Here is a 21463-nt window from a genome sequence, read left to right as displayed (position 1 = left end):
TGCATTGCATCACATAAACCTAAAAGAAATCAATAGTATGTATCTAAGTACCATTTTATCCTCAAATAAATAAATGGTTAAGTCAGTCCATGCAGTGGAAAGAATTTACCTGGTAACATCAGTTTTGTATTTCTCATTGTTAATCAGCATCTAAAGAGTAGTTGGTGGTTGTTTAATGGTAATTTCCTTAAATCTACCTCCTGTGTTGTGCTAAAATTATTCTCAACAAAAGTATTTCTTCAGTGCCTAATCTGGGCCATGGATACCAAAAAGGATAAGCATAGACCAGGACAGGATGCAGTCCACTTCCACATAATCAGGAAAAACTTAATGAAAGAAATGGCCATTGCAGAGAAGGCCAGTACTTGATTATGGAATATGGTATCATTCCAGTTTGAAGGGGTGGCATGGAAAACGGGATGCAGTCATCAAAAATCAAAGAAATAATAATAGCCAGAAAAATGAACAGAAACATGAGATGGTGTAGGTGCTGAGGAGATTGAAATGCTTAACAATGAAGATTAACAATGAAGAAGAATTGGGGGGAGTTCTAAGAAAAGGAGGGTATGACTTTAGTGTTAAGATTTTGCCAAGTGTTATGAACTAATTAATGAAGGAGAAAGAGTAGATGGAGGTTTTCTAAAAGTTGCAGTTGCCTACTCCCAAAATACGAATCAAGGAATTTGTGAAAAAGACATGAAAATTAGTGAACTACAGCTACGTATAACAGCATGGATGTTTCTAACAATGTTGAATGAAAGAAGCCAGACACAAAAAAATACATACTACATAATTCAATGTATATAGTAAGTTCAGAAAACAGGCAAAATAAATATTAGTATTTTAGGATGCATGCTTGGTAGAAAACATAAAGCAAATAAAAAGTACCGTAAAAGCCAGGATATAATAGTAGTTACCTTTGGGGGAAAGAGAAAGAGCAGTGATTGTGAGGGACACAAGAAAGACTTCTGGCCTTGGCAAGGTTCTGTTTCTTGACCTGGGTGGTATTAGCCATGTGATGATTCACTGAACTCTACATCTTTGTTTCATGTACTTTTCTGTAGTGTGTTATGTTTTACAGTAAAAACAGTTAGGAAGTGGAGGGGAGTGAGTTCCTTCCAGGTCCTCTCTGATTTTCCCTAACCTTGTCCTAACTCCTGTCTTATCCCTGAATCTGCCCCAGGAAACCTATATAGAAATTTCCCCCTTCTGGCACAGCCAGTCCTTCATCCTAATTAGCATTAAGAGGGTTTAAAAAAAACAAAAACAAAAAAACCCAACCCCCCCCCACCTCCAATTATCTGATATCTTGAAGTTCTTTACTAGGCTTCCCCTATAATTTATTTGAACTGTGAAGATTGATGGAGATCTACAGTTAGAATTCTCTTCATTAATAGAGAAACACATCTTAATCTCCCCACCTAGACTGCAAACCCCATAAGCTCTGGAAATGAGTTTTTTAAAAAAATCCCTTGCTTCTCTCATGGAGGTGCAAAATCAGTAACTTTCATAAACAGTTATCAGTACTACATTGGTGTATTGCTCTGCAACCTGTTCACTAAATACAAAAAATAATGTCTCTGTACATAATTTTTAATTCCATCATCATGCCTATTTCTTAACGTTGATTTTGCCTTTAAAGATAATGCCACTGCAGTTGAGCAAGTCGGCCCAATTATGGCTGCTCTGTTTTGCTTTTGCTCTGTTTTGTTTTGTCACTGGAGTTTGGCTAAAATTTCTAATTAATTAGCTTCCTTCCCCTCAGGACCATTATTTCCAGACCTTTAAGAAGTGCAGTATTAAAGTTGTGTACATTATTTTTGGTAACATATTGTCAGCAACTAAAGGAGCTTCACTTGCCCTGTGACATTGCTGTTTGATAAACTCTCTTGGGCAGTCCTTCTATAAAACTAATGGAAATAATGTCTAATACTTACTGGTTTAAAATCTGTGCTTTCAAAAAACAAAAATCTGTGCATTCTATCTAATATTCTAGAAAAGTTCTTTGTATTCTGTTTTGCATTTTAATTGCAGACTGAACTTGTAAAATTTAGATTGATTATAAACAAATACTTCTCATAAGCCTGCTTAGTAAACAGTTCTTTGTTCTAGCCAGTCATTTGATTTTTTTTCGTCTCATGTTTTAAACCAGTATAATTAATCTGTAGAGTATATGATGCTTTGTTTTACAGAAGGAGGGGGGTGTGGGTGTGTGTTTTCAGATTTATAGATTTCTTTTCAAAGATTTGTTTCTTATATAACAATCATTTATTTGAGAAACTATTATTTTCTGTTGTGAAAGGCACCTGAAATCTAGCTTCCTCAAGTAGTTCTTTGAACTATTGTAGAGCACTCAAATAAAAAAACTATTTAGGTGAAATTTAGTTAGAGATTTCATAGAGTTTTGCCTTACAAATGCCCATAAGATACTTTAAGATATGCGCCCCCCCCCCAAAAAAAAAAAAAAAAAAAACCTATCCATGGGCCAAGATGAATGGGTTTGACTGCAGTTCAGGTTAGACTCTTCTCCAGATCATTTGTTTGTCTTGACACATGGCTCACTCTTCTGAAATTGAATTGCCCTGTTCCTTAGTGAATATTTGACTCATCTACCTAGCCAATAAGAAGCAATTTTGTTTTGTAGAAATATTTAATATTCATTTCACAAAAATCCCTAAATAGCCTTCTTGAGGACAGGTAAATTTGAATACTGATGAGCAGGGTTTTTATTTATTTATTTATTTATTTTTGGCTGTGTTGGGTCTTTGTTGCTGCGCGCAGGCTTTCTCTAGCGAGCAGGGACCTCTCTTCGTTTCGTTTCGGCCTCTCATTGCGGTGGCTTCTTTTGTTGGGAAGCACGGGCCCTAGGCGTGCAGGCTTCAGTAGTTGTGGCACGTGGGCTCAGTAGTTGTGGCTCACAGGCTTTAGAGCGCAGGCTCAGTAGTTGTGGTGCACGGGCTTAGTTGCTCCGCGGCATGTGGGATCTTCCCGGACCAGGGCTCGAACCCGTGTCCCCTGCACTGGCAGGTGGATTCTTAGCCACTGTGCCACCAGGGTAGCCCCCAAAATAAAATCTTGTGGGGAGTTTTTCCTGGACCTACTAACCCCTTGAGATTTCAGTTTAGTTGGCTCTGGGGTTGGGCCCAGGCACTGTGATTTTTTTAAAGCTGTCCTGTGATTTTTTTAAAGCTGTCCAGGTGATTCTAATGAGCAGCCAAGACTTGAGAACCACTGTGCTAAATCCTGCTCTATCCCAAGAGCTTCTGGTTCCCCCATTTATCTCCTATTTACTCTTTAAAATGTTCCCACAAAGAAATGTTTTTGATTTACTGTTTCCAGATATATCTTGTTCTCCCCTCCTCCCCCACCAAAGTCAGTCCTCAACTATTAGCAACAATGGGGAAGAATGAACATGAGTACATTAAATCCACAGATGATGAGAAATTATTTTAGTCAGGGGGTTTAAACCACCTCTTTTACCAAACCTATATATACAGGACCACAGATGTACTCAAATTGACTAAAATGAATTTTTACTACCTCTTAATGTTCTTGTTTGTTGTTTGTTTGTTTGTTTTGGCACCCTGTCATCCAGATGGTTAGCACCAGGAGGTAGTAAGTCAATTCAACAAGTATTTCTTGGGCACCTACTATAATAAAGGCACTATGAGGACAGCAAGGAGCTCATATCATAGTCTCACTGGGAAGGAGAGAGTCCAAGGGCCTAGATAATCTATATTTTATATACTAATCCCTAGAACTGTCTGCATTTTATGAGTTAATGTATCTGAAGTACATGGGTACAGTGTCTATTAGGTAAGTCATTGATATGTCCCTTTTTCTCTTTCAGGTATCCAGACTATTGACTCTACCCAGGCCCTGTTCCTTCCAATTGGAGCATCTGTCTCCCTCCTAGTAATGTTCTTCTTCTTTGACTCAGTTCAAGTAGTTTTTACAATATGTACAGCAGGTAAATGAGTTCCTCTATCTAATCTTAACATTAAGCTAAAAGGAAATTATTAAACCTTTTTTAAAATCATCATTCAAAAATTAAGATTTATACACTGCACCATGCAAGTTTTTCTTCATAAGTCTGGCTTTTTCTCCCCCCACTCCTCCTTGAACCACTTAATACCTGTATCATCAGTTCAGACCTGCGAGATACTTGATACCTGTATCATCAGTTCAGACCTGCCAACCCAATCTGAATGAAAGGCCAGGAGTTGAAAACTCACGAGCTTTGTGGCACCAGAGCAGAATTGCTTTGGCTGTGGCTCCTTGTCTGATAGGTTACCAGAAAGTCCAGTTTGGCAGAGTAGTCATTGGCAACCCCTACGCATGTTTCTGCAGATAGAAACACTCATAGCTAATCACAGTAATTCGACTGTCATCTATCTGATCAGTTTTCAAGCTGAGCGATGATGGACATGTGTGAAACATCAAAATGCTAGACATGTTAGATCATACCCTGGCCCGCTGTTTATCATATCTTGTTGAGATAGGTGAGAAAGAGAAAACCTACCAATGCTACCCCTACTTCAAATCAGGTAATATTTTTTTTAAGAGGTTGTCTGTGCGGTGCTAAAGAAAGATACTTTTCTTCTCTAGTTAATTAATACTATTGTATGCACTTGTCGAGAAAAGTATTCTGGGCAATGATTGTTTCCATAAGTCATGCCATTTTTCTTATACTTAGTAAAATAATAAACAACAAAAAAATTAACCATACATTTTCTTTCTCTAGTTCTTGCAACGATAGCTTTTGCTTTTCTTCTTCTCCCGATGTGCCAGTATTTAACAAGACCCTGTTCACCTCAGAACAAGTAAGGACTTGGGATTTTCCTCTAAATTGTAAACTTGTATATGTATGATTTTGTCTCATACTTGATAGCAATATTAGGGGTCTAAATTTTTGGTATTGACTGAAGCACACAAATGCCAGAAGACTGGAAAGTGAGATGTTTGATTTTTTAAAACTGTAGGATAGTACTTCTTTTTGCAACTTTCATAGCAGAGGAAATATAACAAATCTTAGGAAGTCAGAGTCACTGTAATATGCTTCCTTGCTTTGATTATATTGAAGATGAGTTTTCTTTTGAAGCAAGCATTTTCATTCCTTTACTAGTTAATGGAATATGAAAATAGTGCTTGACTCAACATTCTTTGCCTTTCATCTTTGATGACCTAGAATATATACTAGCCACTTAGGTTTAAATCCCAGTTTCACCCTTAACTCCTAAAGCCGTTGCTCCATGGAAACAAAATGCTGTGCTAATGGAGAATGCTGTGTGCACTTAGGAAATCAGTCACTTGGGGTGGCTGATCTTCCCAGGATTAGTGATAACCAAATAGATGTACCATCTTAATTTTATTCATCTTTGCTTAATGAATTGAATTGTTGGACTGTCTTCATTTTGTTTTCCCGTAAGAATTAGAATTCCCCTACATTTAGATTTTCTAAAGATTGATATTATCACTTTAAACTTCTCAATACCCATGTTGATAATTTGGATAAAAAGTACATTATCTAATTGGTGCAGAAGTATAATTCCTTTGAACTTTCTGTAGTTTTTTCCAAAGAGATTTGGGTATTTTGGATTTCTGGGTATCTAGGTATTGCCTGCTATTTTAATCTGGCTGTCACAAAATTCTGATCATGAAGAACCAAAGGAGGAGTTTGATTATTCATATAAATTATGTCCATTAGTCCAATAAATGTTGTGTATTTTCCAGGATTTCCTTTGGTTGTTGTGGGCGTTTCACTGCTGCTGAATTACTATCATTCTCTCTGTCTGTCATGCTCGTCCTCATCTGGGTTCTCACTGGCCATTGGCTTCTCATGGATGGTAAGTAACTACTGTGTGACAAGTTGAAATTTTAATATCATTTATGGTTAAATTTGTCCTCTCTTCCTCTACTTTCTGTGTTTTAGTAGTGGTACCTCTGAATACCCTGAAAATTAGGTGTCCAGAGATGGTGTTATGTATCAAATTTTTTATTATTTTTACCTACATTCTTTTGTGTGTGTGATTTCTTTTTTTTTTTTTTAATCAGTCATCAATTTTATACACATCACTGTATACATGTCAATCCCAATCGCCCAATTCAGCACACCACCATCCCCACCCCACTGCAGTTTTCCCCCCTTGGTGTCCATACATTTGTTCTCTACATCTGTGTCTCAACTTCTGCCCTGCAGACTGGTTCATCTGTACCATTTTTCTAGGTTCCACATACATGCATTAATATACGATATTTGTTTTTCTCTTTCTGACTTAGTTCACTCTGTATGACAGTCTCTAGATCCATCCACGTCTCAACAAATGACTCAATTTCGTTCCTTTTTATGGCTGAGTAATATTCCATTGTATATATGTACCACATCTTCTTTATCCATTCGTTTGTCAAAGGGCATTTAGGTTGCTTCCATGACCTGGCTATTGTAAATAGTGCTGCAATGAACATTGGGGTGCATGTGTCTTTTTGAATTATGGTTTTCTCTGGGTATATGCCCAGTAGTGGGATTGCTGGGTCATATGGTAATTCTATTTTTAGTTTTTTAAGGAACCTCCATATTGTTCTCCATAGTGGCTTTATCAGTTTACATTCCCACCAACAGTGCAAGAGGGTTCCCTTTTCTCCACACCCTCTCCAGCATTTGTTGTTTGTAGATTTTCTGATGATGCCCATTCTAACTGGTGTGAGGTGATACCTCATTGTAGTTTTGATTTGCATTTCTCTAATAATTAGTGACGTTGCGCATCTTTTCATGTGCTTCGTGGCCATCTGTATGTCTCCTTCGGAGAAATGTCTATTTAGGTCTTCTGCCCATTTTTGGATTGGGTTGTTTGTTTCTTTAATATTGAGCTGAATGAGCTGTTTATATATATTGGAGATTAATCCTTTGTCCGTTGATTAATTTGCAAATATTTTCTTCCATTCTGAGGGTTGTCTTTTCGTCTTGTTTATGGCTTCCTTTGCTGTGCAAAAGCTTTGAAGTTTCATTAGGTCCCATTTGTTTATTTTCGTTTTTATTTCCATTACTCTAGGAGGTGGATCAAAAAAGATCTTGCTGTGATTTATGTCAAAGAGTGTTCTTCCTATGTTTTCCTCTAAGAGTTTTATAGTGTCCGGTCTTACATTTAGGTCTCTAATCCATTTTGAGTTTATTTTTGTGTATGGTGTTAGGGAGTATTCTAATTTCATTCTTTTACATGTAGCTGTCCAGCTTTCCCAGCACCACTTATTGAAGAGACTGTCTTTTCTCCATTGTATATCTTTGCCTCCTTTGTCATAGATTAGTCCCATAGGTGCGTGGGTTTATCTCTGGGGCTTTCTATCTTGTTCATTGATCTATGTTTCTGTTTTTGTGCCAGTACCATATTGTCTTGATTACTGTAGCTTTGTAGTATAGGTCCTGAAGTCAGGGAGTCTGATTCCTCCAGCTCCGTCTTTTTCCTTCAAGACTGCTTTGGCTATTCGGGGTCTTTGTGTCTCCATACAAATTTTAAGATGATTTGTTCTAGTTACGTAAAAAATGCCATTGGTAATTTGATAGGGATTGCATTGAATCTGTAGATTGCTTTGGGTAGTATAGTCATTTTCACAATATTGATTCTTCCAATCCAAGAACATGGTATATCTCTCCACCTGTTTGGTATCATCTTTAATTTCTTTCATCAGTGTCTTATAGTTTTTCTGCATACAGGTCTTTGTCTCCCTAGGTAGGTTTATTGCCTAAGTATTCTATTCTTTTGGTGCAATGGTAAATGGGAGTGTTTCCATAATTTCTCTTTCAGATTTTTCATCATTAGTGTATAGGAATGCAAGAGATTTCTGTGCATTAATTTGTATCCTGAAACTTTACCAGATTCATTGATTAGCTCCAGTAGTTTTCTGGTGGCATTTTTAGGATCTCTATGTATAGTATCATGTCATCTGCAAACAGTGACGGTTTTACTTCTTCTTTTCCAATTTGTATTCCTTTTATTTCTTTTTCTTCTCTGATTGCCGTGGCTAGGACTTCCAAAACTATGTTGAATAATAGTGGTGAGAGTGGACATCCTTGTCTCGTTCCTGGTCTTAGAGGAAATGCTTTCAGTTTTTCACCATTGAGAATGATGTTTGCTGTGGGTTTGTTGTATATGGCCTTTATTATGTTGAGGTAGGTTCCCTCTATGCCCACTTTCTGGAGAGTTTTTATCATAAATGGGTGTTGAATTTTGTCAAAAGCTTTTTCTGCATCTATTGAGATGATATATGGTTTTTATTCTTCAATTTGTTAATATGGTGTATCACATTGATTGATTTGCGTATATTAAAGAATCCTTGCATCCCTGGGATAATCCCACTTGATCGTGGTGTAGGATCCTTTTAATGTGTTGTTGGATTCTGTTTGCTAGTATTTTGTTGAGGATTTTTGGCATCTATATGCATCAGTGATATTGGTCTGTAATTTTCTTTTTTGTAGTATCTTTGTCTGGTTTTGGTATCTGGGTGATGGTGGCTTCATAGAATGAGTTTGGGAGTGTTCCTTCCTCTGCAATTTTTTGGAAGAGTTTGAGAAGGATGGGTGTTAGCTCTTCTCTAAATGTTTGATAGAATTCACCTGTGAAGCCATCTGGTCCTGGACTTTTGTTTGTTGGAAGATTTTTAATCACAGTTTCAATTTCATTACTTGTGATTGGTCTGTTCATATTTTCTGTTTCTTCCTGGTTCAGTCTTGGAAGGTTATACCTTTGTACGAATTTGTCCATTTCTTCCAGGTTGTCCATTTTATTGGCATAGAGTTGCTTGTAGTAGTCTCTTAGGATGTTTTGTATTTCTGAGGTGTCTGTTGTAACTTCTCCTTTTTCATTTCTAATTTTATTGATTTGAGTCCTCTCCCTCTTGATGAGTCTGGCTAATGGCTTATCAATTTTCTTTATCTTCTCAAAGAACCAGCTTTTAGTTTTATTGATCTTTGCTATTGTTTTCTTTGTTTCTATTTCATTTATTTATCTCTGATCTTTATGATTTCTTTCTTTCTGCTAACTTTGGGTTTTGTTTGTTCTTCTTTCTCTAGTTCCTCTAGGTGTAAGGTTAGATTGTTTACTTGAGATTTTTCTTGTTTTTTAGGTAGGCTTGTATAGCTGTAAACTTCCCTCTTAGAACTGCTTTTGCTGCATCCCATAGGTTTTGGATCGTTGTGTTTTCATTGTCATTTGTCTCTAGGTACTTTTTGATTTCCTCTTTGATTTCTTTAGTGATCTCTTGGTTATTTAGTAACGTATTGTTTAGCCTCCATGTGTTTGTGTTTTTTATGTTTTTTTCCCTGTAATTCATTTCTAATCTCATAGCGTTGTGGTCAGAAAAGATGCTTGATATGATTTCAATTTTCTTAAATTTACTGAGGCTTGATTTGTGAACCAAGATGTGATCTATCCTGGAGAACGTTCCGTGCGCACTTGAGAAGAAAGTGTAATCTGCTGTTTTTGGATGGAATGTCCTATAAATATCAATTAAATCTATCTGGTCTATTGTGTCATTTAAAACTTCTGTTTCCTTAATTATTTTCATTTTGGATGATCTGTCCATTGGTGTAAGTGGGTTGTTAAAGTCCCCCACTATTATTGTGTTACTGTCAATTTCCTCTTTTGTAGCTGTTAGCAGTTGCCTTATGTATTGAGGTGCTCCTATGTTGGGTGCATATATATTTATAATTATTATATCTTCTTTTTGGATTGATCCCTTGATCATTATGTAGTGTCCTTCCTTGTCTCTTGTAACATTCTTTATTTTAAAGTCTATTTTATCTGATATGAGTATAGCTACTCCAGCTTTCTTTTGATTTCCATTTGCATGGAATATCTTTTTCCATCCCCTCACTTTCAGTCTGTATGTGTCCCTAGGTCTGAAGTGGGTCTCTTGCAGACAGCATATATATGGGTCTTGGTTTTGTATCCATTCAGCAAACCTGTGTCTTTTGGTTGGAGCATTTAATCCATTCACGTTTAAGGTAATTATCGATATGTATGTTCCTATGACCATTTTCTTAATTGTTTTGGGTTTGTTTTTGTAGGTCCTTTTCTTCTCTTGTGTTTCCCACTTAGAGAAGTTCCTTTAGCATTTGTTGTAGAGCTGGTTTGGCTGTGCTGAATTCTCTTGGCTTTTGCTTGTCTGTAAAGCTTTTGATATCTCCATCAAATGTGAATGAGATCCTTGCCGTGTAGAGTAATCTTGGTAATAGGCTCTTCCGTTTCATCACTTTAAGTACATCATGCCACTCCCTTCTGGCTTGTAGAGTTTCTGCTGAGAAATCAGCTGTTAACCTTATGGGAGTTCCCTTGTATGTTATTTGTCGTTTTTCCCTTGCTGCTTTCAATAATTTTTCTTTGTCTTTAATTTTTTGCCAATTTGATTACTATGTGTCTTGGCGTGTTTCTCCTTGGGTTTATCCTGTATGGGACTCTCTGTGCTTCCTGGACTTGGGTGGCTATTTGCTTCCATGTTAGGGAAGTTTCGACTATAATCTCTTCAAATATTTTCTCTGGTCCTTTCTCTCTCTCTTCTCCTTCTGGGACCCCTATAATGCGAATGTTGTTGCGTTTAATGTTGTCCCAGAGGTCTCTTAGGCTGCCTTCATTTCTTTTCATTCTTTTTTCTTTAGTCTGTTCCGCAGCAGTGAATTCCACCATTCTGTCTTCCAGGTCACGTATCCGTTCTTCTGCCTCAGTTATTCTGCTACTTATTCCTTCTAGTGTAGTTTTCATTTCAGTTATTGTATTGTTCATCTCTGTTTGTTTGTTCTTTAATTCTTCTAGGTCTTTGTTAAACATTTCTTGCATCTTCTCGATCTTTGCCTCCATTCTTATTCCGAGGTCCTGGATCATCTTCACTATCATTATTCTGAATTCTTTTTCTGGAAGGTTACCTATCTCCACTTCATTTAGTTGTTTTTCTGGGGTTTTATCTTGTTCCTTCATCTGGTATATAGCCCTCTGCCTTTTCATCTTGTCTGTCTTTCTGTGAATGTGTTTTTTTTGTTCACAGGCTGCAGGATTGTAGTTTTTTCTTGCTTCTGCCTGTCTGCCCTCTGGTGGTTGAGGCTATCTAAGAGGCTTGATGGAGGCCTCTGGTGGTGGGTAGAGCTGATGTTGCTGTGTCTACCTACATTCTTAAGATCTTTTTTAGTAACAGCTTTTGGGGATGTAATTCACATATCATACAATTTACTTATTTAAAGTGTACAATTCGGGGGACTTCCCTGGTGGTGCAGTGGTTAAGAATCCGCCTGCCAGGGGCTTCCCTGGTGGCGCAGTGGTTGAGAATCTGCCTGCTAATGCAGGGGACACGGGTTCGAGCCCTGTCTGGGAAGATCCCACATGCCACGGAGCGGCTGGGCCCGTGAGCCACAACTACTGAGCCTGCGCGTCTGGAGCCTGTGCCCCGCAACGGGAGGGGCCGCGATAGTGAAAGGCCCGCGCACCGCGATGACGAGCGGTCCCCGCACTGCGACGAAGAGTGGCCCCCACTTGCCGCAACTAGAGAAAGCCCTCGCACGAACCGAAGACCCAGCACAGCCAGAAATAAATAAATAAATAAAAATAAAAGTAGCTATAAAAAATTTAAAAAAAAAAAAAAAAAGAATCCGCCTGCCAATGCAGGCGACTCGGGTTCGAGCCCTGGTCGGGGAAGATCCCACATGTCATGGAGCAACGAATCCTGTGCGCCACAACTACTGAGCCTGCGCTCTAGAGCCCGCAAGCCACAACTACTGTAGCCCATGTGCCTAGAGGCCGTGCTCTGCAACAAAGAGAAGCCACCACAGTGAGAATCCTGCGCACCGCAGCAAAGAGTAGCTCCCACTCGCTGAAACTTGAGAAAGCCTGTGCACAGCAATGAAGACCCAATGCAGCCAAAATAAATTAATTAATTAATTAATTAAACTTATTTCAAAAAAATTAAGTGTACAATTCAGTGGTTTTTAGTATATTTGCAGAGTTGTGCAACCAACACTACAATCAGTTTTGTGTTTTTTTAATTTATTTTATTTTTTTATTTTTGGCTGCGTTGGGTCTTCGTTGCTGAGCGGGGGCTACTCTTCATTGCAGTGCCCAGGCTTCTCATTGCGGTGGCTTCTCTTGTTGCAGAGCACAGGCTCTAGGCACACAGGCTTCAGTAGTTGTGGCACGTGGGCTCTAGAGCACAGGCTCAGTAGTTGTGGCGCATGGGCTTAGTTGCTCCGCGGCATGTAGGATCTTCCTGGTCCAGGGCTCGAACCCATGTCCCATGCATTGGCAGGTGGCTTCTTAACCACTTTGCCCCCAGGGAGTCCCCGGTTTGTTTTTTGTTTGTTTGTTTGTTTTTTAAATTTATTTTGGTTGCGCTGGGTCTTAGTTGCTGCTCCACCTGGCTCCTTAGTTGTGGCATGTGAACTCTTAGTTGCGGCATGCATGTGGGATATAGTTCCCTGACCAGGGATTGAACCGGGCCCCCTACATTGGGAATGCGGAGTCTTCATCCTCTGCGCCACAGGGAAGTCCCCTACAATCAGTTTTAGAGCATCTTCACACCCACCCTCCAAAACCCACACCCAGTAGCAGTCACTCCCCCATTCCCCCACCCCAGCCCTGGGCACCCACTAATCTACTTCCTGTCTCTGTGAATTTGCCTCTTGTGGACATTTTGCATAAATAAAATCACATATGACCTTTTGTATCTGCCTTCTTTCACTCAGCATAATGTTTTCAAGGTTCATCCATGTTGTAACCTGTATCAGTACTCCATTCCTTTTTATGACCAAATACTGTTTAATTGTACAGATGCATCAATTTTATTTATCCATTCATCAGTTGTTTCCACTTTTTTGGCTATTGTGAATAATGGTACTGTGAAAATTGGAATACAAATTTTTGTGTAGACTATACTTTGTTAATATAAATGGGATTATACTGTAATACAATACCCATATTATTTATAAATATATGTGGAATATATAATGTATGTCATATAATATGTTATATATGATAGAGACTTCTTTTGTGTAATTACATAAATACATGTCTATATCATTTTATAAAGGTACTAATAGCTAACATTTATGAGTAATTTTTATACATTGGCACTCTGCTGGGTGTTTTGTTTTTTTTTTTTTTAATTTTATTTATTATTTATTTATGGCTGTGTGGGTCTTCGTTTCTGTGCGAGGCTTTCTCTAGTTGCGGCAAGTGGGGGCCACTCTTCATCGCGGTGCGCAGGCCTCTCACTATCCGCGGCCTCTCTTGTTGCGGAGCACAGGCTCCAGATGCGCAGGCTCAGTAATTGTGGCTCACGGGCTTAGTTGCTCCGCGGCATGTGGGATCTTCCCAGACCAGGGCTCGAACCCGTGTCCCCTGCATGGCAGGCAGACTCTCAACCACTGCGCCACGGGGAAGCCCTGGGTGTTTCATGTGGACTTTCTCATGTAATCCTGAATACAGCTCTTTGAGTAGGTACTATTATTGTTCTTATTTTACAGAAGAGGAAACAGGTCTGAGAAGTGACTAACCACAGTCACAGAACTCCTGTGTATATTTCATACTTACTATCAAAACATCTTGATAGTGTTTTGATAGAAGGCCTTTTCTCAAAGTCCGCCATTATTCTTCTGTTCTGTCCCTTAAGACATTGTTAGACTTTTCTTTATTTAAGACCCTGTAACCATCTCCACCTCTTTTTTCATTCAGTCCTTATTACTTCTCTTATTTTCATAGTTTGCTTTACTAATCTCACGAAATTTTATCTAACTTCTCTGCCCCACAAAGTCTGTTCACCTTTTCCTTTCTGGGTGTTTCAGAAGGGAAGGAAGTTGAAACACAGAAGTCAATTTTATACTGTTTGTAACACTATCTAAAGAATTTTGGCGGGGGGGGCGGTTATTTATTTATTTATGGCTGTGTTGGGTCTTCGTTTCTGCGCGAGGGCTTTCTCTACTTGCGGCAAGTGGGGGCCACTCTTCATCGCGGTGCGCGGGCCTCTGATCATCGCGGCCTCTCTTGTTGCGGAGCACAGGCTCCAGACGCACAGGCTCAGTAATTGTGGCTCACGGGCCTAGTTGCTCCGCGGCATGTGGGATCTTCCCAGACCAGGGCTCGAACCCGTGTCCCCTGCATTGGCAGGCAGATTCTCAACCACTGCGCCACCAGGGAAGCCCAAGAATTTTTTTAAGGGAGGAATTTGGAAAGCAGAGATTATGGGTATGGATCACACTTTTTCCTGTTACCCATTCCAAGCAACCACGAGGCTAATCCAGACCTTGGAACAGAGCTCTTTGGAGGCAGTGCCAGGTCTGAGGGGCTCCTCTCCTCTCCAGGCACTGTGTCCCTGCAGCTCTGAGGACGGCTCAGCTACAGTGGTGCTGTCATTGAGTGTTCAGGGAGGCTCCCCAAACCCTTACTGGCCCTAACTTGTAAACTTTTATATCATTTTCTGTCATTGTTGCTACTTCCCAATATCTACTTGTCCAAGGATCTCTTACCGGTTTACACTAGTTAAATTGCCCTTGTGACCAAGCTTAGTTTTCCCTCAAAAAAAAAACAAAAACAAAAAACGGAGAGAGTCTCTGAGCTTTTTAGTTGTTTGTTTCTCAGATTGGTATTTGATGTGTGTTGACTTGTTTTCTGCCATTAACAGAAAAGATAGCCTTCTAGCACGTGTCTGTAACATTCTGAAATATGTTCTTCTTTGACGTGGAAATTGTCTTTCCAGACTTCTTTGCAGAATCAGAAATCATTTTGTTGGTAGTGATAATGTGGTTGTAGAGTTTTTTTAAATGAGTGTTTTTTAATTAAAGCCTATTCCTTGAAGTTAATTTACAGTGAAAACAATGATAAATGTGGTTATTTTAAAGGGCGAGGCATGAAGTATGTTTTCAGAGTTATACCAAGAAGCATTAATATTAAGAAAGTACTTCAGAGTTTTTTGAACTAAATCTGTAACTTTTTTATCTACTCAGTTTCATCTTACAAATTAATCTTTTAAATTTGGGAAGACTTGAAAGAATTTGACCAATAAGTGGTGTGGTATGTTTGCAAGAGCTGATGAATGAAGAAAAAGAGAGGCAAACTGGATGAATAGTTGAGCGTGTGTTTCAGGGATGTGACATGGCTGGTGGCACTGTTCAGTTGGCGGTGGGAGTGATTCTTATTCAACATGCTTGTATTAAGAACCTTCTCTGAAGTAGTCAGATGGGATGCATGCTGCCTCTTCAAACATGGACTTGGAGTACGGTGGGGAGACTTGGTTGGCATGATTGGAAAGAGGTTATCGCTCATCTTAGAGAGAAGGAGTAGGTGGAGGCATAGGAGCAAAAGAAGAGGCTTGAGGCCAAGCCCGTGTGGTGCAGCGCCATTCTGTGTGAGTCATGCCTTTACAGTCGGACTTGATCAGAGAGTAGGGGACCTCGTGATTTAAGGCAGGGAATGATGTGAACTGATTTTTGACAATGGCAGTGAAGAGTAAGTGGGGGAGAGGGACAGAAAATGGGAAAGGATACACACATCACACTAGGAAGTACGGGAATCATGACCGAGGTGTGCCGTGACAGTAAAGAGGAGCACCCCGAAGTGGTTGCAGCCTGAGGGTGCGTGATGAAGGTTGCGATGAGATGAAAAGGAGCCCAGAGTTTCTTGTTTGGAAGATTAGGGATAGAATGACATTGTGTGGAGTCATGCAGAATCCTGTCATTGAGCAGTTCTGTCTTGTGTTTAGTTTAGACCCAGGTGGGGAGGATGAGCATAAAATGAGTGGCTGGAACAGTGTCCTTAAGTAAGTGAAAAAGATGTGATCTAGGGTGTGCATTGGCTTTAAAGGAGCAAGGGCGATGCATCTGAAGTAATGGGGGGAGGCAGGAGACGAGAGCTGGGAGGCCAGAACTGAGCTTGGCTTAGAGCTTTAGCATTCAGAACAGTCCCCTGGGTCTTAGATAGTTGAGCACCATCTATAGCATGAGAAAAGGGATTTCCCCAAATACGAGCAGGTCACAGTGGGCCAGCGGTGGGCACTTTGCACTAGTAGGGTGTAAACATCTTAGACTGGGGTTTAGGGCTGCCTGATTTTTTGAGGGACTTACAAACTCTGTTAGGGTTATGAGCTGAATAGCTTGTGGAGAGAAGCTGAGCCTGTGCTCCACACTGACTGCTGTCTCCTCCCCAGCCCTGGCCATGGGTCTCTGTGTCGCTATGATCGCCTTCGTCCGCCTGCCCAGCCTCAAGGTCTCCTGCCTGCTTCTCTCAGGGCTTTTAATCTACGATGTCTTTTGGGTGAGTGTCTGTTTCCCCAGAGCTGCTGCTCTCCTTTGTGTTTAACTGGAACATTCACTCCGGAAAATTTTTAACTCTAAATATCCAAAGTCTGCTGGCCAGAGTACCTCCTGTCTGAGACCACTCCCGGCTGCACTGTACCTGTTAAAAGGTGAGCAGGCAGCTGTCCGTGCCTGTGTTTGTCGAGACTTGTTACAGTAGAGAGTACACGTGTGACTCTCGGGGTGGAAAAGGGAGCAGGCAGGCAAGGTTCTCTGCCCTGGAGCGCCGGCAGCTCTGCTGTAAGGGCTTCCTCTGTGGGTGTGGAGAGAAAAAATCTGCACGTACACACAGGAGCAAAGATTTTCTTTCTCCTCAAAGCGTGCAGTCTAAAAAGCTTGATGATGCAGTACTGAGACTCTGCTCTTAAGAACAAAGAGGGCTGGTGCTGAGATCGGGGTGCTTCCAGCTCCCTCTGGTAAAGGTGACTCTCCCCTCGGCAGGTGTTTTTCTCTGCCTACATCTTTAATAGCAACGTCATGGTGAAGGTGGCCACACAGCCCGCTGACAATCCCCTTGACGTTCTATCCCGGAAGCTCCACCTGGGGCCCAATGTTGGGCGCGATGTTCCTCGCCTGTCTCTGCCTGGAAAACTGGTCTTCCCCAGGTAAGACTGGCGTGTCGGCCTCGTCTCGTGATGGTGAGGACACTGCCTTCCTCTGCCCCTCTGTTCCCCAGTTTGTCTGTCTTTGTCATCAGCATTCTGATGCTGGACTGGAAAAGGGTTGTGAGTCATCTCCATTTTACAAATGAGGACAAGAATACTGACTTAACTTGCAAAGACTGATCATTAAGTGATACAGGTGCAGCTTTTTAATATTGAATAATGTTATCAAACAACCCTATGTTACCACTGTTAGCATAGTTTAAAGTTGGCTAGAGGGAATTAACGGGAGAATCTGGATCTTTTTTACTTCTAATACATTTGTAAAAATATCTTAATGCTAAAATTATACAGTTCCTGGAACTATAATCTTGGAAAAATTAATGTGCTGCTTTAATCTCCCATGTCTGGCAGTAGTAGGTGCTTATTTGAAGTCTTAGCAGTGAATATGTGACACATAGTGAGCTGCTTGACATTTCTAGAGGCGGCAGCGCTCAAGCAGATGGCTCCAGCAGTCACTTATGCGGTGCTCTCCCAAAGCGCTGAGCGTGGGGCTGAAGACCTCAATCGCCAGTACCCTTGTGGCTCTTAATCTCTGAACTCTTAAAAACCAGTGTTGTTAAACCCATAGAGATTGCCATCTACCGTTCAGATAAGTTCTTTGACTTCTTAGAAAGTGAACAGACTTTGCGCAGGAGGAGAAATGGGGTTGTAGAAGGTGGCACCCCTGACATGTGACACTACGTTCCAGCTCCACTGGCAGTCACTTCTCTATGTTGGGCATTGGAGACATCGTGATGCCTGGACTCCTGTTGTGCTTTGTCCTTCGTTATGACAACTACAAAAAGCAAGCCAACGGTGACTCCTGCAGTGCCTCTGGACCCGCCAACATCTCCGGACGCATGCAGAAGGTTTCCTACTTTCACTGCACCCTCATTGGATACTTCGTAGGTAAGAGAACCAGAGACTGCATGCAGTCCCCCCCTCTGGCTGTCCTCCAACCCCTGGAATTAAATCAGGTCTTCTAGCTGCAGATGCCAGATGAAAGGAGAGCAGTGACTGGTTGCTCTTATAAACAAACACAAAGGAAAAAAAACTGACCCACGAGATGAAAGATGCTCTATGTGTTGGCCAGCAGCCTAGTTCCCTATCCAATAATATGTTTGAAGAACATTGCAGGAAAAGTGTGGTCAGGCCTCAAAGTTGAGAAGACCTACCACACGATGATTGTGGAGCAGTCTGTGTGCTTAATTAAATCTTCGGCTTGAGTTTAACGAATGTCATGTTTATTTCCTACTTTATTAGACAGATACTTCCCTTCATCTGCTCTAACATTTCCATCACCTCTGACCTCGGACTCTCCCTCGGCCAGCTTTTCTCTAGCCAGCTCCGTTTCGGGCAGACAGGAAGAGACGGTTGTAATTGGGCTAGTAACCTGTCTGTACTCCAACAGCTACGACAGTGAACAGAAGGGAGCACCTTTCTTGCCTCTGTGCCTTCTACTGAAGGAGCACTTCATAGTCCACGGTGCTCTCATAGGCGTGGGTTCATTGCCACTCCACTCCACTAGCTCTGAGGGGGGCAGGGCAACTGTGGTATCCCCATTAGACGGATGAGGAGGCTGAGGCTCAAGACGTGAAAGGCCTTAGCCAAGGTTATATGGCTGTCATAAGCAGCAGAGTTGAAACTTGAACCCAGGTCTTTTGCCTCCAAGTCTATCATCATATACCACAGGAGACAGAGGGAGACCAGGCACACTCAAGGCTGAAATGAGGCCTGGAACCAGGGACCTGGGCACGGAGTGGGACTTGGGCTACTCACAGGTCCTTGGAATTCTACGCTTTGAAAAGCTGTGCTGCTCCCTGTTTCTTTACCTGCTCAAGCTGGGCATTTCACTCCCCACCATTGGATGGAATGTGTCACATTACAGCTATACAATCTCAGGACTGTGCCAAGAAGCAGCCAGGTAACAGCGGCTCTCCTCTCTCGGGGCTGTCCCCTTGGAGTTATTCACGAATGTTTCTCTCTCCCCGCAGGTCTGCTCACTGCTACTGTGGCGTCTCGAATTCACCGAGCAGCCCAGCCCGCCCTTCTCTATTTGGTGCCATTTACCTTATTGCCACTCCTCACGATGGCCTATTTAAAGGTGAGAGAGGCAGTTATAAACCAGTGAAAGCAATAACATGGCATTGACCCTGGACTTGGGTATGTATTCTCCTTGCTGGAGGTCGTTCTGCTTAAGACCCTAAGCTCCTGATCTTGAGAGTGGGATCTTTTTGTTTTTGTTGTTTGGGGAGGATTTTGTTTGTTTGCTTGCTTGTTTTTGCTAACCTGATAGTAGCAACTTCTTCCAGGTTCTTAGAGCCATTGGCTGAAAATACTAATGAGTAGACCCCTTACCACCTGGTCATGGATTAATTAACTGAAATCCCTAAAGCCCCGCTACAGAGACTTCCTGCTTCTCTTAAAAAACAGCACCCTGTTGCCACCTAATAGCCCTTTAATACTCTGCATTAAAGTTTGGAAATAATTAAGAAATGCATTGTAAAAACTAAGGGCATTATCTGATTTACAAGATTTATATTATCATCCACATTTTACAGATGAAACAGGCACAGAGGTTAATTATCTTGCCTAGATCATCTGAATCATAAGTGATAACACTGCCACCAGGACGGAGTTGATAAAAGCCCTTACCCGCTCAAGGGGCCTAAGAGCCCTTCTAGGAGTTCTTCAAAGAATGAGGGGTTATAACCTTTTCAATGAGTAAAATTTGAATGTTCTTTGATTCTCCACAGAAGCAATCTGATCTGAGATCAGGAGTCAGAAAGGACTTGTAGGTATGTATGCCTCGAGTTGAAACCTGTGACTTAGTGAAGTTCCTTCTTTCCCAGGGTGACCTACGGCGGATGTGGTCTGAGCCATTCCACTCCAAATCCAGCAGCTCCCGATTCCTGGAAGTATGATGGGTCACAGAGAGCGACCAGAACGGCCTCTCAGTCCTTTTCTGTCCACGCGTGGTTTTGTTTCCTCTTTAGAGCTGGCCTGGTACTCGGAGACGTACCTGTCTAAGGACTGCCGTGTGACCGGATTACGCATTTACAGGAGCGAGGTGCCGGAGCCTGCGCGGTTCCTTCTCTTCCTGCCGTTGGAGAGGCGGAGCCCCTCCTGAAATGACAGGCCTTCCCCAGCGCTCCTCCCTCCCCCGTTTGTATGGCTCTGCACCAGACTGTTAACCTTTGGGGGACGGAGATGTGACTCTTTAAACTGACAAGGGCAAGGAGTCGTTCTATACCTTTGAACACTAAAAGGATGAAAAACATTAGCAAACTGGTTTCTTCAGTGAACCCTCAAGAACTTTTGGGACCAGTTTCCTATGGGGGACTCAGTTTCAGAGAACTGAGACAGAAACTCTTCTGTCATTATATTCTTCTTTCCGTTTTTTGGATTTATTAAATATTTTCTGTGGTGTGAAGTGACTTATTAAATCCACAGACACTGAGTGACTTCTTACAACATAAACATAAGAATTTGTTGTAATGAGTTCATGTCCACCCAGATGTTGTGTTGGCAGTGAACGAGGGCACGGTTTTTATACATACATACACACACATGCACATGGATATATATGAATAAACAAACATTAAAACCTGCTAAGATCATGCTGTATAGCAGACAGGGGCTTGCTGTAATTTTTAGCATGTAGAGCAGTTCACTCTGGCTTCCTTGTATATGGATAAGCGGCTGTCTTTCCCTCCACAACTGAACGTGCAGTTAAAAAACAGTATAGTATTTGTACTGATATACTCATGGACTTTAGGGGATGCTCATTTGGTTTTGATCAGTGTAGCAAATTAGGGATGAAAAGTTAAAACTTTTTGGCCCTTTTTTCGTTTTTACAGGCTTCTCCCTTGCAGGGTTTTTGATAGTTTCTTCTTGAACCAATGCATGTATTATAGCAGCAGGTGTCTTTGTGCTTTCTGATCATAGTAATGTACTACTTGTAAATACATTTTTCTATTTTCTATTTTTTTGTATTTTTTTTTTGGCATTTTGTTTCATTGGTGTGCTGTATTTTCCATGCCCTCACTCCTTTAAGAAAAAAAAAGGAAAAAAGCAACACGATCCTGTCCTTGCTGTTGTGATTATAGTCTTGGTTTACCTGTTGTGACAACTGGGTATTGGGGACAAATGTCAAACGCCCCCGGAGACGGGCCCTACGTTCCAGGAATTGTGGCAAGAATGAGCTGCTGTGACCCTTAAATCCGCCCGTGTGCTGTGGCCTTGGCTGGAGACCCAATGTCCCAGCAGTGACTAGTGGGAGTGGTGTCCACAGCTTGAGAGGAAATTGCCCGTTGTTTGGAGGCAGAGAGAAGCCGGGGATTGGCCTGCCCACCTGAGCGCAGGGGTTGGAGAAGGGCCCATGTTTCCCGGGCTCTCCCTTAAGCAGGTGACCTGTGTATAAAATGGGGCGCTGTGGGCCCCGTGGCTGGAGGTGGCGGTGGGTGGCACTCACAGGTGGTGCACGTGGCGGTCAGGA

At 41.4% G+C, this 21463-nt stretch overlaps 1 protein-coding gene across 3 annotated transcripts in view; it reads left to right on the top strand.

Moving 5' to 3' along the window:
- The window catches only part of SPPL3 (signal peptide peptidase like 3), a 124605-nt gene extending 104180 nt beyond the window's left edge, over positions 1 to 20425 (top strand). The window contains exons 4-11 of one of the 3 annotated variants that reach the window (XM_036875049.1): positions 3851 to 3970; positions 4745 to 4823; positions 5734 to 5846; positions 16174 to 16280; positions 16763 to 16926; positions 17675 to 17874; positions 18960 to 19069; positions 19818 to 20425. In XM_036875049.1, the coding sequence (XP_036730944.1) occupies positions 3851 to 3970; positions 4745 to 4823; positions 5734 to 5846; positions 16174 to 16280; positions 16763 to 16926; positions 17675 to 17874; positions 18960 to 19069; positions 19818 to 19889 (965 nt within the window). In that variant the 3' untranslated portion in view covers positions 19890 to 20425. Of the gene's footprint in view, positions 1 to 3850; positions 3971 to 4744; positions 4824 to 5733; positions 5847 to 16173; positions 16281 to 16762; positions 16927 to 17674; positions 17875 to 18959; positions 19129 to 19721 lie in introns of all 3 variants that reach the window. The other 2 variants (XM_036875050.1, XM_036875051.1) reach the window with 2 other exon arrangements.
- The last annotated feature ends 1038 nt before the right edge of the window (positions 20426 to 21463 follow it).

This window comes from Balaenoptera musculus, chromosome 14 (assembly GCF_009873245.2).
Source record: "Balaenoptera musculus isolate JJ_BM4_2016_0621 chromosome 14, mBalMus1.pri.v3, whole genome shotgun sequence".
Classification (NCBI taxonomy): domain Eukaryota; kingdom Metazoa; phylum Chordata; class Mammalia; order Artiodactyla; family Balaenopteridae; genus Balaenoptera; species Balaenoptera musculus.
The sequence above is the reverse complement of the archived record's forward strand: the minus strand, read 5'-3'. Positions and strand labels throughout refer to the sequence as shown.